Below are 21335 nucleotides of genomic sequence, written 5' to 3'. Positions count from 1 at the left end.
GGGGTTAAGGAAAGAAGTCAAAGATGAAGAAATGTACGACAGTGATGTTCTGCCGCACACTATAGTTGTATTATACCCAGGTGTAAGAGAAAATATTCTTGGCTCTCTGCTGACACCATCATAATATTTGTGAAATCTTATCTTGTGGTTCAACACACACTTTGTTTCTGTTTCTCTAAATCTTTTGGGTATGTGCTTTGAGCTCTTGATTCTCTTGGACACTTTACTTGCAACTGACCAGGTGGTTTGTATATGAGGGTGGTCAAGTGAGGGAGGGGCCTTGATGGGATAAAAACCTGTATCATGATGCTTTCTTATTCGATTGTACTCTTTAAGACCATTTACTGCCCTCAGAGAGCATGTTCAAATTTTTGGAATATTTAACCCCAAGAATAAAACAGCCTGCAACAGGCTGGAGCCAAATGAAAGCATTCAAGCCAGCTGTTATTACACCATCCAGCAAATGGTGCAAAGTAAGGAAGCAAAGCTGGGAAGAAATGTGCCATTTCCAAACCAGAGGCAAATCCAGTTCTGAACTTAAGTGACTATATTTTTCCTTCTTTACAGAAGCCTTTAATCAAGACAACTTTGTATATATAAAATGACTTTCTTTTTATTCATGTAAGAACCCTAAGCTATCTTCCTTGATTTCTCTTGACAGAAATACCAGGGAAAATTATCACAATTTTACAAGGAAGAAGCTACTTAATTTTTAAAAATCTGTGGTTTATAATTAAATTTAAAAAGATACATAGTAATTAATATTAAGTCGATGATCACTTTTCTAGCCCCAAATTTCTATGTGTTATGAAGTCTTAATGACAAAGGCAGAGGAAATAAAACCAAAAGAAAATTGTTTAAGAATGGAACAGATCATAGGATACTGATTTTTTTTTTTTCTATATTTGCTGGAAGCTATGATTTGGCAGTTCACTGAACTCAGAAGTTTGTCTAACTAAGATTATAAGTTTAACTTGAAATCAGGGTTTACTGGTAAGAACACATTCAGGTGAACAATAAGAATAGTGCTCTTACCAAAATTAGAATCTTAACTAAGAATATCAACAGTTATTTCTGTAGTTTGTGTTTGTTAAAAACAAGAAATTCTAACTATGCTTAGCTTCTTATAAAACGGTACATTTATAAACCAGTCTCATTATAATTGAATAGTATTCCTAAAATAAGCAGATGCATACCTCAGATTAAAATAGGTGCTCACTAAAGCTTAAACAGAAAATCTTTTGCTTACTACAGTTTAAATAAACAACATTGACACACAAATGTGTATAATACTTAACAAAGGTGAATTCTAACAGCTTGTAAGTGACAAAACTGCTATTGGAATTCAGGCCTTTTAGATTCCAGAGTCTGAGCTTTTAATTTCTCTGTGATAATTCCTCTTAACATGAAGAGAGGACAGAATTTTAGCCACTGGAAATAGTCTAGGAGAAGGGACATTATTAATGAAAGTGATGGACAGCTTAGTTGTGTGCTACGAACCTCCAGGCTTCGTCTAATGATGCTCTCATCCCGATTAGAACCTCCATGCTTGTAGATTAACTTTCACTTTTTTCAGTACTTGATTGTTTTGCATCCATTCAGCAGAGACATGTAAAGTTAAATGTGATTAAAAAGATGGACATAATGAACATCAGCCTTCAGTTCTTTCTTTTGGATTAGAGTAGAGCAAAACTCCCTTTTTGTCCCCTTTTTCAAAAAGAAAGAGCTACCTTTTATTTCTACCCAAAGATTTGAGATCTTTAAGAAGAAATAGGGAAGGTGCTGAAGGTGATGTCCTTGAGTGGAGCTAAGGAGAGCAGGTGATGCTGCCCTCTAGTTTCTTCCCTGATCCTCTCAGATCAAGGAGAAGGGCCATGGCAGAGGTACATGGAGGTTAGGGAGATGCTAGCTGGTAGGATTATGGGTTGCTGATTGGGACCTTTGGAATAAAGAATAATAGAAAAGTCCTTAGTTAAGTTTGCTCAGGTGCACCTTGACCAAAGTGACAGGCAAAGTAAATATGATTTAAACAGTAGATGGGGAGAAAAACCCTGATGTGAGGAGGTCAGAGCATGGAGCGACCTCAGAGATCATCTGTCTGCATGAGAAAATTGAAGCACCATGACCTAACCAGGGTTACCCAGTCTGTTAAACCACAGAATTAAGACTACAATACAGGTCTTCTGACTCTAATGCCAGTGTTCTGTCTAGCAGAGCACTCTGAAGAAGTGGTTCGTGCTGTTCCCTCTGCCTTGATAAGCTCCTCTCTTTCCTACTCATTCTGATGAACACCTGCCCATGAACACATTCAGTTCATACCATCTCCTCTATGAAGCCTTTTTTGACAACCTCCACGTGCAATCACCTATCCCTTTCTTTGTGTCATCTCTGCAGCTGCTGTAATCCCAGGCATCTACCACAGCAGTCATATCACTTTGTTGCATGTTTTCATTAGTCTCCCTCTGCTAGAGTGAGTTCTTTGAGGGCAGAAGCCATATCTCATTCATCCCTATATCTCCAGGGCTTATCACCATACCTAGCACATGGTAGGTTCTAAATAAGTGTTAGGTTATGTTTTAATTCATGTATTCAGTATTTAAATTAGAAATTACCAATGCATGTGCCTAAAAATTTGCCGAGATGGAAAGATAAATTCAAGTCATATATCCTAGGAAAAGACCACCGTTATTAGGGGAGGCCTAATACTTACTTGAAGTTGGAGAAGAATTCAATGACAGTGCAAATTTTGGCATTCTCACATGACCTGGTTCTAAAGATTCTTCTGAAGACATACTATGAACAAGGCACGGCACCAGAAGTTACAGGCGTACAAAAAATGAGTAAAATAAAGTGTGTATCCTTATGAGCATGGGGTATAAGGGATGCAATGAGAGCAACCTTAGGAAACTGAGTACCAGTAGCAGAGAAACATGATGGTCAAACTGGGAAAGGGAATATTAAAAAGAAAATACAAGAGCGAGTGGACAAAAGATTGGGAGAAAATCCAGTTGCAGTTATATTCTGAGTGAAAGCTACACTGACCTGATTTGGGAGAGACTGCGAAGACAATTCCTGCCCATAAGGGAGTACGTCTTAGATGGGTTCATGAAAGAAGTCTTTGTGTTAAAAAAGGTTTTTAGTGGATTTTGTAGAAGAAAGCAAGTTTGTTTGCTTCTTAAGTGATATTTTGTACTACTGCTGAAATTAGCAAGCATTCAACATTTGATCAAATAAATCTGTGACCCTTGCAGATTTCTAATCCAGAACTCAATAGAATAGCTGTCACTATTGGATACCTACTACGTGAAAGGCAGTGAAGGCGTGTAATCTCATTTATTCTTCCCAACAATTTCATGAAGAGAATTGTGTGCTATTATAGCTAAAATTTCTATTTTTATTTTTATTTATTTAACATCCTTATTGGAGTATAATTGCTTTACAATGTTGTGTTAGTTTCTGCTGTATAACAAAGTGAATCAGCTATATGTGTACATATATCCACATATCCCCTCCCTCTTGCTCCTACCCTCCCTATCCCACCCCTCTAAGTGGCCACAAAGCACTGAGCTGATCTCCCTGTGCTATGCAGCTGCTTCCCACTAGCTATCTAACTTACATTGGGTACTGTATATATGTCAGTGCTACTCTCTCACTTCGTCCCAGCTTACCCTTACCCTTACCCTTGTCCTCAAGTCCATTCTCTACGTCTGTGTCTTTATTCCTGTCCTGCCCCTAGGTTCCTCAGAACCTTTTTTTTGTTTGTTTTAGATTCCATATAAATGTGTTAGCATATGGTATATGTTTTTCTCTTTCTGACCTACTTCACTCTGTATGACAGACTCCAGGTCCATCCAACTCTCTACAAAAAACTCAATTTCATTTATTTTTATGGCTGAGTAATATTGCATTGTATATATGTGCCACATCTTCTTTATCCATTCATCTGTCAGTGGACACCTAGGTTGCTTCCATGTCCTGTCTATTGTAAATAGAGCTGCAATGAACATTTTGGTACATGACTCTTTTTGAATTATGCCTTTCTCAGGGTATATGCCCAGTAGTGGGATTGCTTGGTCATATGGTAGTTGTACTTTTAGTTTCTTAAGGAACCTCCATACTGTTCTCCATAGTGGCTGTATCAATTTACATTCCCACCAACAGTGCAAGAGGGTTCCCTTTTCTCCACACCCTCTCCAGCATTTATTGTTTCTAGATTTTTTGATGATGGCCATTCTGACTGGTGTGAGGTGATACCTCATTGTGGTTTTGATTTGCATTTGTGTAATGATTAGTGATGTTGAGCATCCTTTCATGTGTTTGTTGGCAACCTGTATATCTTCTTTGAAGAAATGTCTATTTAGGTCTTCTGCACATTTTTGCATTGGGCTCTTTGATTCTTGACATTGAGCTGCGAGCTGCTTATATATTTTAGATATTAATCCTTTGTCAGTTGCTTCATTTGCAAATATTTTCTCGCATTCTGAGGGCTGTCTTTCCATCTTGTTTATGCTTTCCTTTGCTGTGCAAAAGCTTTTAAGTTTCATTAGGTCCCATGTGTTTATTTTTGTTTTTATTTCCATTTCTCTAGGAGGTGGGTCGAAAAGGATCTTGCTGTGATTTATGTCAAAGAGTGTTCTGCCTATGTTTTCCTCTAAGAGTTTTATAGTGTCTGGTCTTACATTTAGGTCTTTAATCCATTTTGAGTTTATTTTTGTGTATGGTGTTAGGAATTGTTCTAATTTCATTCTTTTATATGCAGCTGTCCAGTTTTCCCAGCACCACTTATTGAAGAGGCTGTCTTTTCTCCATTGTATGTTCTTGCCTCCTTTATCAAAGATAAGGTGACCATATGTGTGTGGGTTTATCTCTGGGCTTCTAACCTATTCCATTGATCTATATTTCTGTTTTTGTGCCAGTACTGTACTGTCTTGATTACTGTAGCTTTGTAATATAGTCTGCCATCAGAGAGCCTGATTCCTCCAACTCCGTTTTTCTTTCTCAAGATTGCTTTGGCCATTCGGGGTCTTTTGTGTTTCCATACAAATTGTGAAATTTTTTGTTCTAGTTCTGTGAAACATGCCATTGGTAGTTTGATAGGGATTGCACTGAATCTGTCGATTGCTTTGGCTTGTAGAGTCATTTTCACAGTGTTGATTCTTCCAGTCCAAGAACATGGTATATCTCTCCCTCTGTTTGTATCATCTTTAATTTCTTTCATCAGTGTCTTATAGTTTTCTGCATACAGGTCTTTTGTCTCCTTAGGTAGGTTTATTCCTAGGTATTTTATTCTTTTTCTTGCAATGGTAAATGGGAGTGTTTCCTTAATTTCTCTTTCAGATTTTTCACCATTAGTTTATAGGAATGGAAGAGATTTCTGTGCATTAATTTTGTATCCTGCTACTTTACCAAATTCACTGATTGCCTCTAGTAGTTTTCTGATAGCATCTTTAGGATTCTCTAAGTATAGTATCATGCCATCTGCAAACAATGACAGTTTTACTGCTTCTTTCCTGATTTGGATTCCTTTTATTTCTTTTTCTTCTCTGATTGCTGTGGCTAAAACTTCCAAAACTATGTTGAATAATAGTGGTGAAAGTGGGCAAGCTTGTCTTATTCCTGATTTTAGAGGAAATGACTTCAGTTTTTCACCATTGAGAATGATGTTGGCCGTGGATTTGTCATATGTGGCCTTTATTATGTTGAGGTAAGCTCCCTCTGTGCCTACTTTCTGGAGGGTTTTTATCATAAATGGGTATTGAATTTTGTTGAAAGCTTTTTCTGCATCTATTGAGATGATCATATGATTTTTATCCTTCATTTTGTTAATATGGTGTATCACATTGATTGATTTGCATATACTGAAGAATCCTTGCATTTCTGGGATAAACCCCACTTGATGGTGTATGATCCTTTTAATGTGCTGTTGGATTCTGTTTGCTAGTATTTTGTTGAGGATTTTTGCATCTATGTTTATCAGTGATATTGGCCTGTAGTTTTCTTTCTTTGTGACATCCTTGTCTGGTTTTGGTATCAGGGTGATGGTGGTCTTGTAGAATGAGTTTGGGAGTGTTCCTCCCTCTGCTATATTTTGGAAGAGTTTGAGAAGGATAGGTGTTAGCTCTTCTCTAAATGTTTGATAGAAATCGCCTGTGAAGCCATCTGGTCCTGGGCTTTTGTTTGTTGGAAGATTTTTAATCACAGTTTCAATTTCAGTGCGTGTGATTTGTCTGTTTATATTTTCTGTTTCTTCCTGGTTCAGTCTCAGAGGTTGATGGCTTTCTAAGAATTTGTCCATTTCTTCCAGGTTGTCCATTTTATTGGCATACAGTTGCTTGTAGTAATCTCTCATGATACTTTATGTTTCTGAAGTGTCAGTTGTTTCTTCTCATTTTTCATTTCTAATTCTGTTTGAGTGTTCTCCCTTTTTTTCTTGATGAGTCTGGCTAGTGGTTTATCAATTTTGTTTATGTCTCAAAGAACCAGCTTTTAGTTTTATTGATGTTTGCTATGGTTTCCTTAATTTCTTTTTCATTTATTTCTGATCTGATCTTTATGATTTCTTTCCTTCTGCTAACTTTGGGGTTTTTTGTTCTTCTTTCTCTAATTGCTTTAGGTGTAAGGTTAGGTTGTTTATTTGAGATATTTCTTGTTTCTTAAGGTAGGATTGTATTGCTATAAACTTCCCTCTTAGAACTGCTTTTGCTGCATCCCATAGGTTTTGGGTCATCATGTTTTCATTGTCATTTATTTCTAGGTATTTTTTGATTTCCTCTTTGATTTCTTTAGTGATCTCTTGGTTACTTAGCAGGGTACTGTTTAACCTCCATGTGTTTGTGTTTTTTACAGTCTTTTTCCTCTAATTGATATCTAGTCTCATAGTGTTGTGGTCAGAAAAGATACTTGATACAATTACAATTTTCTTAAATTTACCAAGGCTTGATTTGTGACCCAAGATATGATCTATCCTGGAGAATGTTCCATGAGCACTTGAGAAGAAAGTGTATTCTGGTTTTTTTCGGATGGAATGTCCTATAAATATCAGTTAAGTCCATCTTGTTGAATGTATCATTTAAAGCTTTTGTTTCCTTATTTATTTTCATTTTGGATGATCTGTCCATTGGTGAAAGTGGGGTGTTAAAGTCCCCTACTATTCTTGTGTTACTGTCAATTTCCCCTTTTATGTCTGTTAGCATTTGCCTTATGCATTGAGGTGCTCCTTTGTTGGGTGCATAAATATTTACCATTTTTATATCTTCTTCTTGGATTGATCCCTTGATCATTATGTAGTGTCCTTCTTTGTCTCTTGTAATAGTCTTTATTTTAAAGTCTATTTTATCTGATATGAGAATTGCTACTCCAGCTTTCTTTTGATTTCCATTTGCATCTAATATTTTCTTCCATCTCCTCACTTTCAGTATGTATGTGTTCCCAGGTCTGAGGTGGGTCTCTTGTAGACAGCATATATACGGGTCTTGTTCCTGTATCTATTCAGACAGTCTATGTCTTTTGGTTGGAGCATTTAATCCATTTACATTTAAGGTAATTATTGATATGTATGTTCCTATTACCATTTCTTAATTGTTTTGGATTTGTTTTTGTAGGTCTTTTCTTTCTCTTGTGTTTCTAGCCTAGAGAAGTTCCTTTAGCATTTGTTGTTAGGCTGATTTGGTGGTGCTGAATTCTTTTAACTTTTGCTTGTCTGTAAAGGTTTTAATTTCTCCATCAAATCTGAATGAGATCCTTGCTGGGTAGAGTAATCTTGGTTGTAGGCTTTCCCGTTTCATCACTTTAAATATGTCCTGCCACTCCCTTCTGGCCTGCAGAGCTTCTCCTGAAAGATTGGCTGTTAACCTTATGGGGATTCCCTTGTATGTTATTTGTTGTTTCTCCCATGCTGCTTTTAATATTTTTTCTTTGTATTTAATGTTTGATAATTTGATTAATATGTGTCTTGGCATCTTTCTCCTTGGATTTATCCTGTATGGGACTCTCTGCACTTCCTGGACTTGATTGACTATTTCATTTCCCATGTTAGGGAAGTTTTCAACTATAATCTCTTCAGATATTGTCTCAGACCCTTTCTTTTTCTCTTCTTCTTCTGGGCCCCCTATAATTCTGAAGTTGGTGCATTTAATGTTGTCACGGAAGTCTCTGAGACTGTCCTCAATTCTTTTCATTCTTTTTTCTTTATTCTGCTCTGCAGTAGTTATTTCCACTATTTTTTCTTCCAGGTCACCTATCCATTCTTCTGCCTCAGTTATTCTGCTACTGATTCCTTCTAGAGAATTTTTAATTTCATTTATTGTGTTGTTCACTTTTTGTTTGCTCGTTAGTTCTTCTAGGTCCCTGTTCAACGTTTCTTGTATTTTCTCCCTTCTGTTTCCAAGATTTTACATCATCTTTACTATCATTATTCTGAATTCTTTTTCAGGTAGACTACCTATTTCCTCTTCATTTGTTTGGTTTGGTGGGTTTTTACCTTGCTCCTTCATCTGCTGCATATTTCTCTGTCTTCTCCTTTTGCTTAACTTACTGTGTTTGGGGTCACCTTTTCACAGGCTGCAGGTTCGTAGTTCCTGTTGTTTTGGGTGTCTGCCTACAGTGGGTAAGGTTGGTTCAGTGGCTTTTGTAGGCTTCCTGATGGAGAGGACTGGTGCCTGTGTTCTGTGTTCTTGCCTTTCTGGTGGGCAGGGCTGAGTCTGGTGGTGTGTTTTGGGGTGTCTCGGAACTCATGATTTTAGGCAGCCTCTCTGCTAATGTGTGGGGTTGTGTTCCTGTCTTGCTAGTTGTTTGGCGTGATGTGTCCAGCACTGGAGCTTTCTGGCCATTGGGTGGAGCTGGGTCTTAGCGCTGAGACAGAGATCTCTGGGAGAGCTCTCCCTCATTGATATTATGTGGGGCAGGGAGGTCTCCGGTGTTCCAATGTCCTGAACTCAGCTTTCCCACCTCAGAGGCACAGGCCTGACACCCAGCCAGAGCACCAAGACCCTGTCAGCCCCACGGCTCAGAAGAAAATGGAGAAAAAGAGAAAAAAAAAAAACCTGATAAATAAATAATGAACATAAAAATTTTTTCTTAATTAGTAAAATAAAAATTATTTTAAAGTAATAAGAAAAAAAAGAGAGCAACTAAACCAATAAAGAAATCCACCTATGATAACAAGTGCTAAAAACTATACTAAGATAAACATAAAAATCAGAAACAATCAGTCACAGACAGCAAACCCCAAATCTGCAGTTGCTCCCAAGGTCCACCGCCTCAATTTTGGGTTGATTTGTTGTCTGTTCAGGTATTACACAGATGCAGGGTACATCAAGTTGATTGTGGGGATTTAGTCCTCTGTTCCTGAGGCTGCTGGGAGAAATTTCCCTTTCTCTTCTTTGTTCACATAGCTCCTGGGGTTCAGCTTTGGTTTTGGCCCCGCCTCTTCGTGTAGGTCACCCTCAGGCATCTGTTCACGTGCAGACAGGACAGTGTTAGAGCAGCAGCTGATTAGGGGGCTCTTGCTCATTCAGGCCGGGGGGAGGGAGGGGTATGGTAGTTATAATTGGAATGCAGGGTAAGCCTGCGGCAGCAGAGGCTGGTGTGAGGTTGCAACAGGCTGAGGTGTCCGGTGTGTTCTCCCGGGGAAGTTGTCCCTTGATCACGGGACCCTGGCAATGGCGGGCTGCACAGGCCCCCTTTGGGATTTAGATAGTGACCTGTGCTTGCACACAGGGTTCTTGGTGGCTGCAGCAGCAGCGTTAGCATTTCATGCCCATCTCTGGGGTTCAAGCTGATAGACTCAGCTCATGCCTACTTCTGGAGCTCATTTAAGCAGTGCTCTTTCTTCTGTGGGCAGACAGGGAAGGCATCCCCTCTCCTCGCACACCCCGAAACAATGGTCTCTTGCCTCTTAGGCAGGTCCAGACTTTTTCCTGGACTCCCTACCGGCTAGCTGTGGTGCACTAGCGCCCTTCAGGCTGTGTTCACACAGCCAACCCCAGTCCTCTCCCTGGGGTCTCACCTCCAAACCTGGAGCCTCAGCTCCCAGCCCCCGCCCACCCCAGTGGGTGAGCAGACAAGCCTCTCAGGCTGTTGAGTGTTGATCGGCACCGATCCTCTGTGCAGGAATCTCACTGCTTTGCCCTCTGCACCCCTGTTGCTGCACTCTCCTCCGTGGCTCTGAAGCTTCCCCTGCACCAACACCCTGTCTCCTCCAGTGAAGGGGCTTCCTAGTCTGTGGACACTTTTCCTCCTTCACAGCTCCCTCCCAGAGGTGCAGGTCCCATCCCTATTCTTTTGTCTCTGTTTTTTCTTTTTTCTTTTGCCCTACCCATGTACATGGGGATTTTTCTAGCCTTTTGGGAAGTCTGAGGTCTTCTGCAAGCGTTCAGTAGGTGTTCTGTAGGAGTTGTTCCACACGTAGTTGTATTTTTGATGTATTTGTGGGGAGGAAGGTGATCTCCACGTATTACTCCTCTGCCATCTTGAAGGTCCTCCCCCATTTTTTATTTTAAGACACTTGTCGCAGATATCTTTAAATATTGTTCACGTTCATCACTCTGCTTTATATGCTAAAGCCATAAGATTCAGAGATAAGTCTTATTTACTATATCATAATCACTTATAATAAAGGGCAGAATTAGTACCTTATCTGTCATATTCTATACTACTAAGGAATCAAATATATATAGTAAAATAGTAAATAGTAAATAGATCTGTACAGATCTTGCATGTGGCAACAGTGGGGCTGTCCACTTGTATATTTTGTGTATTGGATATCACACTTCTGTGAGGTTTTAATATGTCTGTGTTTGGTACCTCTTTAAGGACTGTATGTTTCTTGAGAATAGGGATAATGTCGTAAAATCTTTATTTTCTCACTACCTGTCACATCACTTGGTACACTATGCATGCTCAATACTTGTTCATTGGGTGGAATTGTGTTTAGTCCTAAGAAGCCAACACTTTGATATTCATGTTTTAGCATTTGTTTTCATCTGTGATATGGGAATGTATAAAAATCATCTTACATTTTAGTATGCTGTTAATTTTAATGAAATTACAAATGTGGAAAAGAACAAAAGAAATCATTACTTAAGATTCCAATTAAAGAGCATTAAAACATGGACTAGTTCACATGTGTTATTCATGAAAAACCTCTTTTCAGGACGTAAAAGTAGGTCTCAAATCAAATTATATCACCCAGGCAGGTGGTACTATAGCACTGAAGGGAAAAAAAAGAAAATCAGGGAAATTAACCTAAAGACGGTCAGAGAGAGAAAAATATATGAAAAATATTCAAAGTTTATGAAATTAGAAGCTTAAATACCAAGTTTGAATTTGAGTAAGTTATGCTCTTGTCTTAACTTCCATATGAGGCCAGGAAGGCTACATGCCCAGAACTATGCAGGACAATGTGTGGCATCAATTTGATTTTCTAGCCACCATGGAAACCTACCAGCTGTCACTACATAACCATTAGGTTCAGAAAAATCAAGTATCTGAAGAAAAACATATTTCAAAACTGGGAAATTCCATCTACTTTAGTGACCCTCCATGTCTAAAATACTGCCAATCCTCTCACTTTTCCAGGTGGAGGGGAGACTGTCAGTGATGGTCAGAGCCAGATCTGAAATAATGAGAGCCCTCACCATGCCGCTGTACAGGCTCCAAACTATCAGGACCATAAAACATTACCAGGGTGCTTAAATATCACAGGAAGTGTTACTGCTCAAGAAAAAAAAAAAAAAAACATATATAATTGGCAGTATTTTTCAGGAAGAGAATCCTTTGTGAATTAAAAGGCATATATTGTCAAACTAATTGGGAGTAGAGTGAGGCCACTGAGACAAGTTCAAACAATAGACTGTAAACCACGCCCCCCCCAGCAGATGATGGGAGCCATTCACAACAGTTTTTCTTGGTTTTTCTGAATAAGAATACACAAAATTATGGCTAGGAGGGAATTACTGTTCATGCCTTTTGTCTCATTACCACTCAGTAAGCAACCATTCTTCTAAGCAAATGTGAACAAAAAATATTTAAAGACTGTTGAATTGGTGTACTCCTCTGAAAAGTTAACTAAATTTTCACAAATGTCACAGCGTACTCTTATATACCTCTGTTTAGAATGGAGGTATTCTTAGTTCTTTCTATTTCATTCTTTTCCCCAAGGTCTTTGCCAAGGGACCTTGTAGGATTTCTTGTCTTAGAGGTCCTTAGGCAGAACACAGATCATGCTCTCCTAGTGACGAAACAATAAACACTAGAACCTCTTAAATGTCTTTCCTAAATTCCCACTCTGGCTCTTATTATTCCATGGTTTAAATGCTCCTCAATTAAAGGTTGAAATATTACTTCACCTATGCTAAAATCCTTTCACTTCTTTATAATTTCACTAAATCCTGTTGTAGTCATGGAATATTTTCTTTTAAAGGTAAGGTTACCTCCTAACCTGGATGTCATCTTCCCCTCTTACAAAGAGATCCTGGATACTACTGAATTAGGCAAATGACATAATTTTCTTGGGTTGAAAACTAAAGACCCATGGAGTAAATGTAAGCCATCAATGGTTCACCTAGCTGACTGGGGAACTTCTGAATACAGATTAGGTTGCGTATAAATAATGCTTCTAGGATCTAAAAGTCAACATATATGATCATACAAATGTTCAGCAAAGATTTTGGTAGTCCCCAGCTATGCAATGTGTGTCACTAAAATATTCTTGTCTTTTAAGCACTTCCTAACAGAATTTTCACCACTGATATTTATTATCAGAGGCTTGTTTTCTTCTCTTTAAAGTTGTCTTTTTCTCTGCAGTTTGCAACACTTTAATAACGTGAAGGGCTCCACTCTAGAGAAGCACTGAAGCAAAGAAGAGCTTCATGGAGCCATACTGCGAGAATTAAAACACATCACATTGACTCAGCCTTCCCCCTCTGCCTTCTCTCTGTCAACTAAAAAAAGTTATGAATAAAAAGGATTAATATGGAAACACACATATACAGGGAGTTTTGAGTTTCCTTTTGTACTTTTACGTGTGAAGAACAAAAATATGTCTATAAAGTTGCTAAAGCTTAGTTCTAACATCATCAAGTTCTCTTCTCTGAGTCATTAAGTTGCTGAAGCCCAGAAAATCAAATTTGGTTTAGGGCTGTTTGATAATATAGTAACACAGTAAAATGTGATTCCCCAATTAGCTCATGTAATTAGAAAATCAAAAACATGCTCTAAGTGGCTGGTGGACACACATAAGTAAAGTCTATTGTCATTCTTTATTATTTGCTGATGATAGTGTTATGGCTTCAATTAATGATACCATATACAAATTCCTTATGGAAGAGAACCCACAAGCGTCTGTGTTTATAAATCAGATAGATAATTTAATTACTTAGTTCAGTCATTCATTCATTCACTTTTTTTCCCCTTCATCGTTTCTTTTTTGCCAGCCTCTATTAGGTAATGGGGCTATCTGATCCTTGCCTTCTATAGAGCTCTCAGTATGCAAGAACTATATTTAAATTCTTCTAAGGAAGGGACAGTAAACTGAAGGTAGAACATTACAAAAATTATGGCTTTTTGGTTGAAAATTAGATTTTTCTGGCTGATTTCTAAATGTGAATGATTTTGCCAAGACATATATAAGAAAAAAGAAACCGCCTATTCAAGAATTTTCTTGCTCAGAGGTTTTGTCTGGCTGAGAAGGGCTCTGTGATAGATAAAAGTGGGAATTGAATATTTGTTAGATTATTTTAAAGTAGCTCTTCATATATTCTGTATTCATGTCTGTTGAAATCTAAGGCATATGTTATATGTTGCCTGGCTATATTTAAAATGTTTCTCTCTGTAAGTTTAAATAAATTTAAGGGTTGGTTGGATGGTGAAAATGCTTTCTCACTAGGAATTTCAAACATGTCCTGGTTTGTTCTTTTCTCATTGCTACTGAAAGCATGGTTACATGGTCCAGGGCTTCCCAACAAATATAACAAGAGGATAGTGGGGATAAATTACCTGAGCTTGAACCAATAAAGAAAAGGCATTTCTTATCTGACATGGTCATTCTTAATGCTGTTTAACAGCCAGAAATGTCATATGGTTGTGCTGCCCTTGCCACTGATTTCTTAAGGTCATATTTTAGTGTCTATTCATGGAAAATTTTAAAGATATTAGGAATTTTTTTCCCCTTGTAACTGTAACATTGCCCCTAGTTGGTTTATTCTTTGTAAACTCAGAGTGCACATTTTGTATTGTTTCCTCTCCCCCAAACATCACAAAATTCTAAGGGATGCAATAAGCATTTTTTTTCTAGAGTCTCACTCACATTTTAGAATAGCTTGGATTATATTTCATTTGGATGAAAACATACAATCACAAACGTCAATAAAATGCGGTTTATTCATAGCCAGGATGAAATTTAACCCCCTAATGTTATTTAAAATGCAGCTCTCTCCTCCTCAAAATGTATTTAATATGTCTCTCTATTTTTTTTTTTCCTATTTACAGGTCAATGGAACAGAAATTGAATATGAGTTTGAAGAAATTACACTGGAGAGGGTAAGTAAAAAACCCAATAATCCAAAACCCTAATCTTGCATTCCACATTCTGCATCCTAATGGGTTGTCTTGTGAAAATGTGCGATTGTGTCTTATACCCTGGAAATTTCTGACAGCACTCACAATGAGAATATTAATGAAATGCTTGCAGTGGAGGGCATGGAGACAAGCAGACCGAATCACCAGAATGTTCAGTATGTAAACTACATTGCCAGGATTTGGAGAAATGAATAGGAAAGACAAATATTCAGTCAGCTTGTATGATACTCTTTTCCTGTTGTTTTCATTATACATGTTTTCTGTACATTTTAAGATATATTATAAAATATTTTCATTTATGTGATATTAATACTATCTTCATAACTACCATTACCATGCATTTTTTAGTTTAAAAAAACAAGTGATGGATTTTAAAACCTCCCCCATAGAGAAAAACATAGCAACCCTGCAGAGCTCTGCCAGTGTGTTGTTAAGACCTTGGCATGGGTTTGACAAATTAGGGAAATTCTGTGTACCATAACCCTAATATATAAAGATATTTTACAGAAGAACAAAAGAAAGGCCAAAGACCGCCTAGAAAAAAAAAAATGACTGAAAGGTATTAACAGGACATTCATCAAAAAAGAAAAGGCCAGTAACATCCAAAAACCTGCTCAACCTTATTATTAAACAAAGAAAACAATAGTACTAAACAGTTTTTGTCAACCCCATTGACAAAACATTTAAAAGAAATGTTAATGTTCACTGCCATTGAGTGGGCCTGGAATTGGAGTAGCCATGAAAGAGCAGTTTAGAAACATGGATCAAAAGCTTTAAAATGGACACTTTTTGACCCAAGAGTTATACTTATAGAAATACACAAGTCTACAAAGAATGTTCACATTGGTATTGTTTATAATAGTGAAGACTGAAAAAGCCAAGTATTTAATAATACATTATTATATGTCCACATAACAGAAAATTGTGTTATATTAATAGTATTTTAGAAAAATATTTAATTACAAGGATAGGCGGTCCAACCAGACTCTATTATTAAATTAAAAATCAAGTTTAAAAATGACATTTAAATATAATCCAATAAACACAAATAAAGCTATATATGAATAATATACATTCACAACTATTTACATAAAGCCTGGAAGAATATACACCAAAATGTTAGAAGTGTTTAACTCTTCTTAAGGATTTTTGGGTAGTTTTTAGTTACTTCTTTTTGTTTATATTTATTTCCTACACTTTCCATAATAAACATGTAATACACATATATTAAAAAATAAAAATGTAAGTATTTTTCCTAAGCTATCATTCAAGCATGAAGTCAGACTCTAGATCTACATTTACATGTATTTTTCCTTTTCAGTTTACTGATAATTCACTTTCCTGAGTCAGGGAATTTCTCACTTCCAGCGTAAATTTTATTGTGAGTGGCTTTAAAAGGAAATTTACATTAAAAGTTAAGAGTTTGACAGATGGGTTCTTTAAAACTTCCATTATGAACTTTGATAAAATTTTAAAGGCAGGTTAAATGGAGAAAAGTGAGATTTGTGGAAAATTAGCTTCAATGAGAAAAGAGAAGACATTTCTCATTCTAAATTACTAATCTTCTCTCTGGAATTAGCTACATAACTTGTGGGATGCAGTGCAAAATGAAAACGTGAGGCCCTTGTTTAAAAACTAGTAAGAATTAAAAGATGGCAACAGCAGGAGCCTTCCAAATGTAAGACCTTGTTCAACTACACAGATCTCATTCTTATGGGGCCAACCTCTCTGTCTCTGAACTAAAACGCCATTTAGTTACCCTGGCTTTACAGGTCAGAAATAGTTAGAAGCTAACATAGGTGTGAGGTAGAACATTCTCTAGGAGTCAGACAATTGTGGGTTCTAGTATGTGTTCTGATGCTTACTTGCTTCACGAGACAGCTTGCCATCTCACTGCCTTTACTTCCTGCCCTAGGGTTCCTGATCACACTCTGAACCTTGTGGTGCCCATTAGCTGTACCCCCTCCAGGACCTCTGTGTCAAGCATCATCTTCTCAGAACACCACCTCCTCTCTGCCCTTAACATTTATTCTACTGCCCCCACTCCAAAAATTCTTCACCCCCATTGGGACCTCGAATTATTGATTTCACCATTTACCTCCTGTTTTCACCCTTCTTTATGCCCTCCCCTTCCTCCTCCCCTATAGCATATGTTTCCTGGTCCCATCACTCTAATTCTCCTCGCACGCTCAACATTTTTTTTTCCTCTCTCTTTTTTTGTGTTCATCCAGCAAACTCTCAGCCCTTGTTAATCTACCCTGGTTAGACCTACACCTTCCTACTTACTCCATGCCAGCACCTGTGTAACTGAACATAGCTAGAGAAGCACCTAGTCATCTCACTTCAAATTTATAGCCATTGGTTTCAAATGAACGCTCAAAACACCCAAGCAATTCTTATACATTTCTTTAGAAGAATCACTTTCTCTTTCTCTGGGACAAAAGTTTCATATCTCATTTGCTTCCCTCAAATCTCAAACACTCCCTCCCTCATCCTCACTCTTAATTATTGATCTCTCTTCATATGGCCTTGAGAAAATCCAAGCGATCAAATGAACACCACACTAGTTTCCTACCACCAGGTCCACTAGTGTGCTCTCCCCGTTACGATGAAAGAATTTTCCCTGCTGCTTTCCAAGGCCAGCTCTTCACCTGTGACCTGGTCTCCATAACCTCTTATCCATTTAAGGACTTTACTTCTGGAGTTTTCTCCTCTCTCTCCTGCAATATCAGTTTCTCTCTTCCTTTTTCCCAGATAAATTTAATTTAGACATGATGTAATATCTCTTATCTTAAAGAAAAAGTATGTCCCTTGACCCAATGTTCCCCACCCCCATTATTGCCTCATTACTCTATTTTGCTTAACCAAAAATCTAGGGAAATTGTCTGTTTGCCTCAACTCCACTTTAGTACCTCCTTTTCTTATTTTAACCTATTTCATGTTTTCATCCTCACAGTAGTCCTAAAACAGTCCCTATCAAAGTCACAGCAGGTTCCGTCTTGCTAAATACAAGCATCAGTTCTCAGTCCTAACTTACTTCTCAGTAGCATTTGATGCAGCTGTCATTGCCTCCGTCCTCAAAGATGTTAATTTCTTGGCTTCCAGAACAAAACACTCTCCTGTTTATTTACCATGTCTTCAGTGCCCTTTCTCAGTCTCCTCACCAGCTCTTCCTCTAATTGTTGGAACACTCCAGAAACCCAGTGCACAGACCTCTTCGTAATCTCTCCTCATTCCCTTGGTGATTTCGTCCAGACCCATGGCTTTAAATACCAACTATCAACTTCAGATTCCCAAATCTGAAGTCATGACCTCTTTCTCACATTCCAAATGTGTACAGCTAGCTGTCCAGCTGGCATCTCTCCTGAACATTAAGAAGATCTTCTAAACTTGATATACTCCTAACAGAATTCATGATTTCCCTGCACTCACTATCCTTAGGGCCAAAACTGCTTCTACCCTAATATTCATCATCTTAACTAATTGGCTCTATTATTTTCCTTGTAATTCAGGCCCCCCAAAACAACAATAATATCTAAGAGTCTTGTATAATTACTCTTTTCCCTCCGTATCCAGAACAAGTCCTACTGGTGCTACCGTAAAAATATATTTCAAAATTAGTTGCATCTTACCACCTGCTCTGCTGAATCCTGGTCCAAGTCAATATCATCCCATGCCTGAACCACTGCAATAACCTCTACTTTTGCCCATTCTTCTCCACAAAGTAGCCAGAGTAACCTTTTTCAAAATATAAACCAGATCCTACCACTTTCATTCCTAAAACCCTCCGAGAGGTGATAATTACACTCATTATCATCACCTAGAAGGCTTTATACAATCTGACCTCTGCTTCTGTCTCCAATATTATGCCCTAACCATCGACATCTAGAACATTTCACTTCAGCCATACTGACTTTCTCATCAGTCCTCAAATGCCAAGCTTTTCTCAACTCGAGGCCTTTATATATGGTATTCTATATGCCTGGGAAAGTCTCCTGTCAGCTCTTTATAAGGTTTGCTCATTTCATCGTTTAAATGTCAACTCAAATGTCTCCTTCTCAGAAAAAATGTTTCCTCTGTACCCCATTTAAAGTAGTGCCAGCTTCCCTATCACACTTCTTTCCTTTTCATAGCTTTATTCTTTTATAATTATACTTACTAATATCTGAAATTTATAGTACTTATTATTGTTTACTTTGTTAACATCTATGCCCCCCCTAAATGTATACTATATATAAATATATAGTCAACTCTATATCCATTGCCTAGAACAGTATCTGGAATGTAGTATGCATTCGGTGACTATTTGGTGGATGATTGGATTATGCCTGTGCTCTGCCTCTAAGTACAGTGAAGTAGAGACACATGGCCTATGTTTGACTCCTGTCTCTGTCACTTGCTGGTCAAGTTACTGTGAGTTGAATACTTAACCTTTCTGTGCCTCAGTTTCTACATCTGAAAATGAGGCTAAGGTATTTGTAATCACCTCCCAGGACTCTTGTGAGTATTCCATGCATTAAGATAAAGGTTTAGAATAGCATGCATCATAATTATTCTTAACATTTCCGTTATGCTAATGTGGTAGTTCTCACAAGTGTTATTTATCAGGATCAATGTCGAGCTTAAAACCTAGCTTCCCAGTGTCAGTGAACAATTTACATTAATCTAACAAGAACTCCTTTCATACCAGCTTTCCCTTTATTTTTCCTTTTTTCTTCCCCAGTTACTTGGTTAGATGTCAGACATCCAATGATGAAGTTATGGTCTTTGCTATATGTGTTTGCAGCTTACACGTTTTCTACATTCCACCTCCATAACATTTAATTTAGTAATAAACTAACCCCCTTTAGTAACATCCCTGTGAGGTGGATATTGCTAACTTCATTTAACACATTAGGACACTCATAATTTAAATGAGTTTAAATTAAACTCAGAAATTAACTCACTTGTCAAAAGTCACAATCTTAGTAAAAATGGAAGTAGGATTCAGCCCCATACCCAACAGACATGAAAACCTAAGCTCATTGCCACTAAGTTAAACTGCACCAAATTAAGCTCAAGTGTTTTTTCTCCAAGAAACTTTTCTTGACTTCCCCTCTTAGGAAAGGTGCCCCTTCATAAATTAACACAAGGAGAGAATTTCTCACACTAAGTGATGAATAAAATGTCTTTCCACTGATCTGTGAGTTCTCTGATGGAAGGAATTTTATTCTAGTGTTCTTTATATTACTATGATGATATAAAAAGAAAAGGGAAAGCCACTGGACAATTTGAGGACAAGCTGATGACTCCTCTCCTAGAGCATCACTGGTCAATGCATTGACCACTTGCCACGCATGGTGAATCCCACACATGTCTTCTGTACATTTAGCTGTTGAACACTTTCTGAACAAGGGCATTGGGCACAGTCCTTGTTTCATAAAATGTCACCACCTGGGGGAGGACACAGAGAAGTAACTAGGCAGAAACCATAAAGAAGAAAAGAATGCTGTGGCTACCTGGCCCAGAATGGAGTACGCCCCTGAGGCATTATACCTGAGCTTGGGTTAAGAAAGGTGAGAGGAAGCTAGCCATGGAGAAGGGAGTAGAAGAAGAGGGCCTCTCAGGAAACGGCAAGTGCAAATGTTCAAGGGTCCATGGAAGAGTAACATGCTGAAGGAACTGCAAGTAGTTCAAGATGACTGACTGCATTTCAAGGTATGAAGTAGGACTCGGAGAGAGAGAGACCAGGCTGGAGAGATGGAGAGGACTTGGAATATAGGTGCCTTGGATAACATTTAAACTTAAATTTTAAATTTTATCTTGAAGGCAGTAGAGAGCCTTTGGAGAATTTTAAGCAGAAAAAGTGACATAATCATACTTGTGGTTTCAAAAGATCACTTTAGCTGCAATATTGGGTGTACATTTCATGGGATTCAGGAGATGATGCAGGTATGCCATTTAAGACATATAATTAATGGCTAAATTCTGTCAATGGTGATGAAAGAGGAGATGATTCAAAATATGTTAAGAATGTTAGAAGAACAGATTCTGATGTTTTGTAGGATGGGAAAATGCTAGAGAGAGCAAGGAACTCAAAGATGCCTAGACAGTAATCCAAGAAATTCATTAACACAATCTGGGCCTCTCAGCGATGGACACCTGTGATATTTCAAGCCTTTCTGACACCCTCAGCTCTTGTGACATTAATAAAGGTAGCTGAGTATAAAGTTCATGCCTCTGAGTGACTTATCCATTATCCATATATGAAGTTAATAGGTTACGTACCCCTAACATGATTTGTATCAAGAGAAGCTAGTTGACCCAGCATGGATAATAGATTCATCATGCCTTCATAACCCTGACCAGCATGCATGTCTACAATTTAGCAGAGATGTTGAAGTGACTATCTGACCATCTGCCAACCCCTACCCCCAGCCTCTAAAAAAAAAAGAACATTTGCAGTGCCTTCCTGACAGCTGCACAATTTATGACCATGTGACACTATACGAATGTTCTGTCTGACAAGTCAGGGATATTCTTTTGCAATTTAAAAAAAAAAATCAAAGAGCTGAGCCATCTTCCCAAATATAAATCATTGACTTTTGTTACTTATTATTTGACCCGTGATAAAATAAACAGATTTATAGGGTACAGAAAAGTGACTGATTTATTGCACCCTGCAAATTCCTGCAGGTGAACCGAGTTTGGGGTATAAGGTGGGTAACGTGGGAATTTTTTAAACAGTATTTGTGAACCGCAGGTAAGAAGTGACCCAT

The 21335-nt window shown here is 37.9% G+C and overlaps 1 protein-coding gene across 26 annotated transcripts in view; it reads left to right on the top strand.

Moving 5' to 3' along the window:
• The window catches only part of DLG2 (discs large MAGUK scaffold protein 2), a 2016902-nt gene that overhangs the window by 1323046 nt on the left and 672521 nt on the right, over positions 1 to 21335 (top strand). For all 26 annotated transcript variants that reach the window (XM_060303825.1, XM_060303817.1, XM_060303816.1 and 23 more), the window contains one exon: positions 14488 to 14538. In XM_060303825.1, coding sequence (XP_060159808.1) covers positions 14488 to 14538 — 51 coding nt within the window. The remainder of the gene's footprint in view (positions 1 to 14487; positions 14539 to 21335) is intronic.

The sequence above is a fragment of the Globicephala melas genome, chromosome 8, assembly GCF_963455315.2.
Source record: "Globicephala melas chromosome 8, mGloMel1.2, whole genome shotgun sequence".
NCBI lineage: Eukaryota > Metazoa > Chordata > Mammalia > Artiodactyla > Delphinidae > Globicephala > Globicephala melas.
Note: the sequence above shows the minus strand (reverse complement) of the source record. Positions and strands in the feature narration are given on the sequence as shown.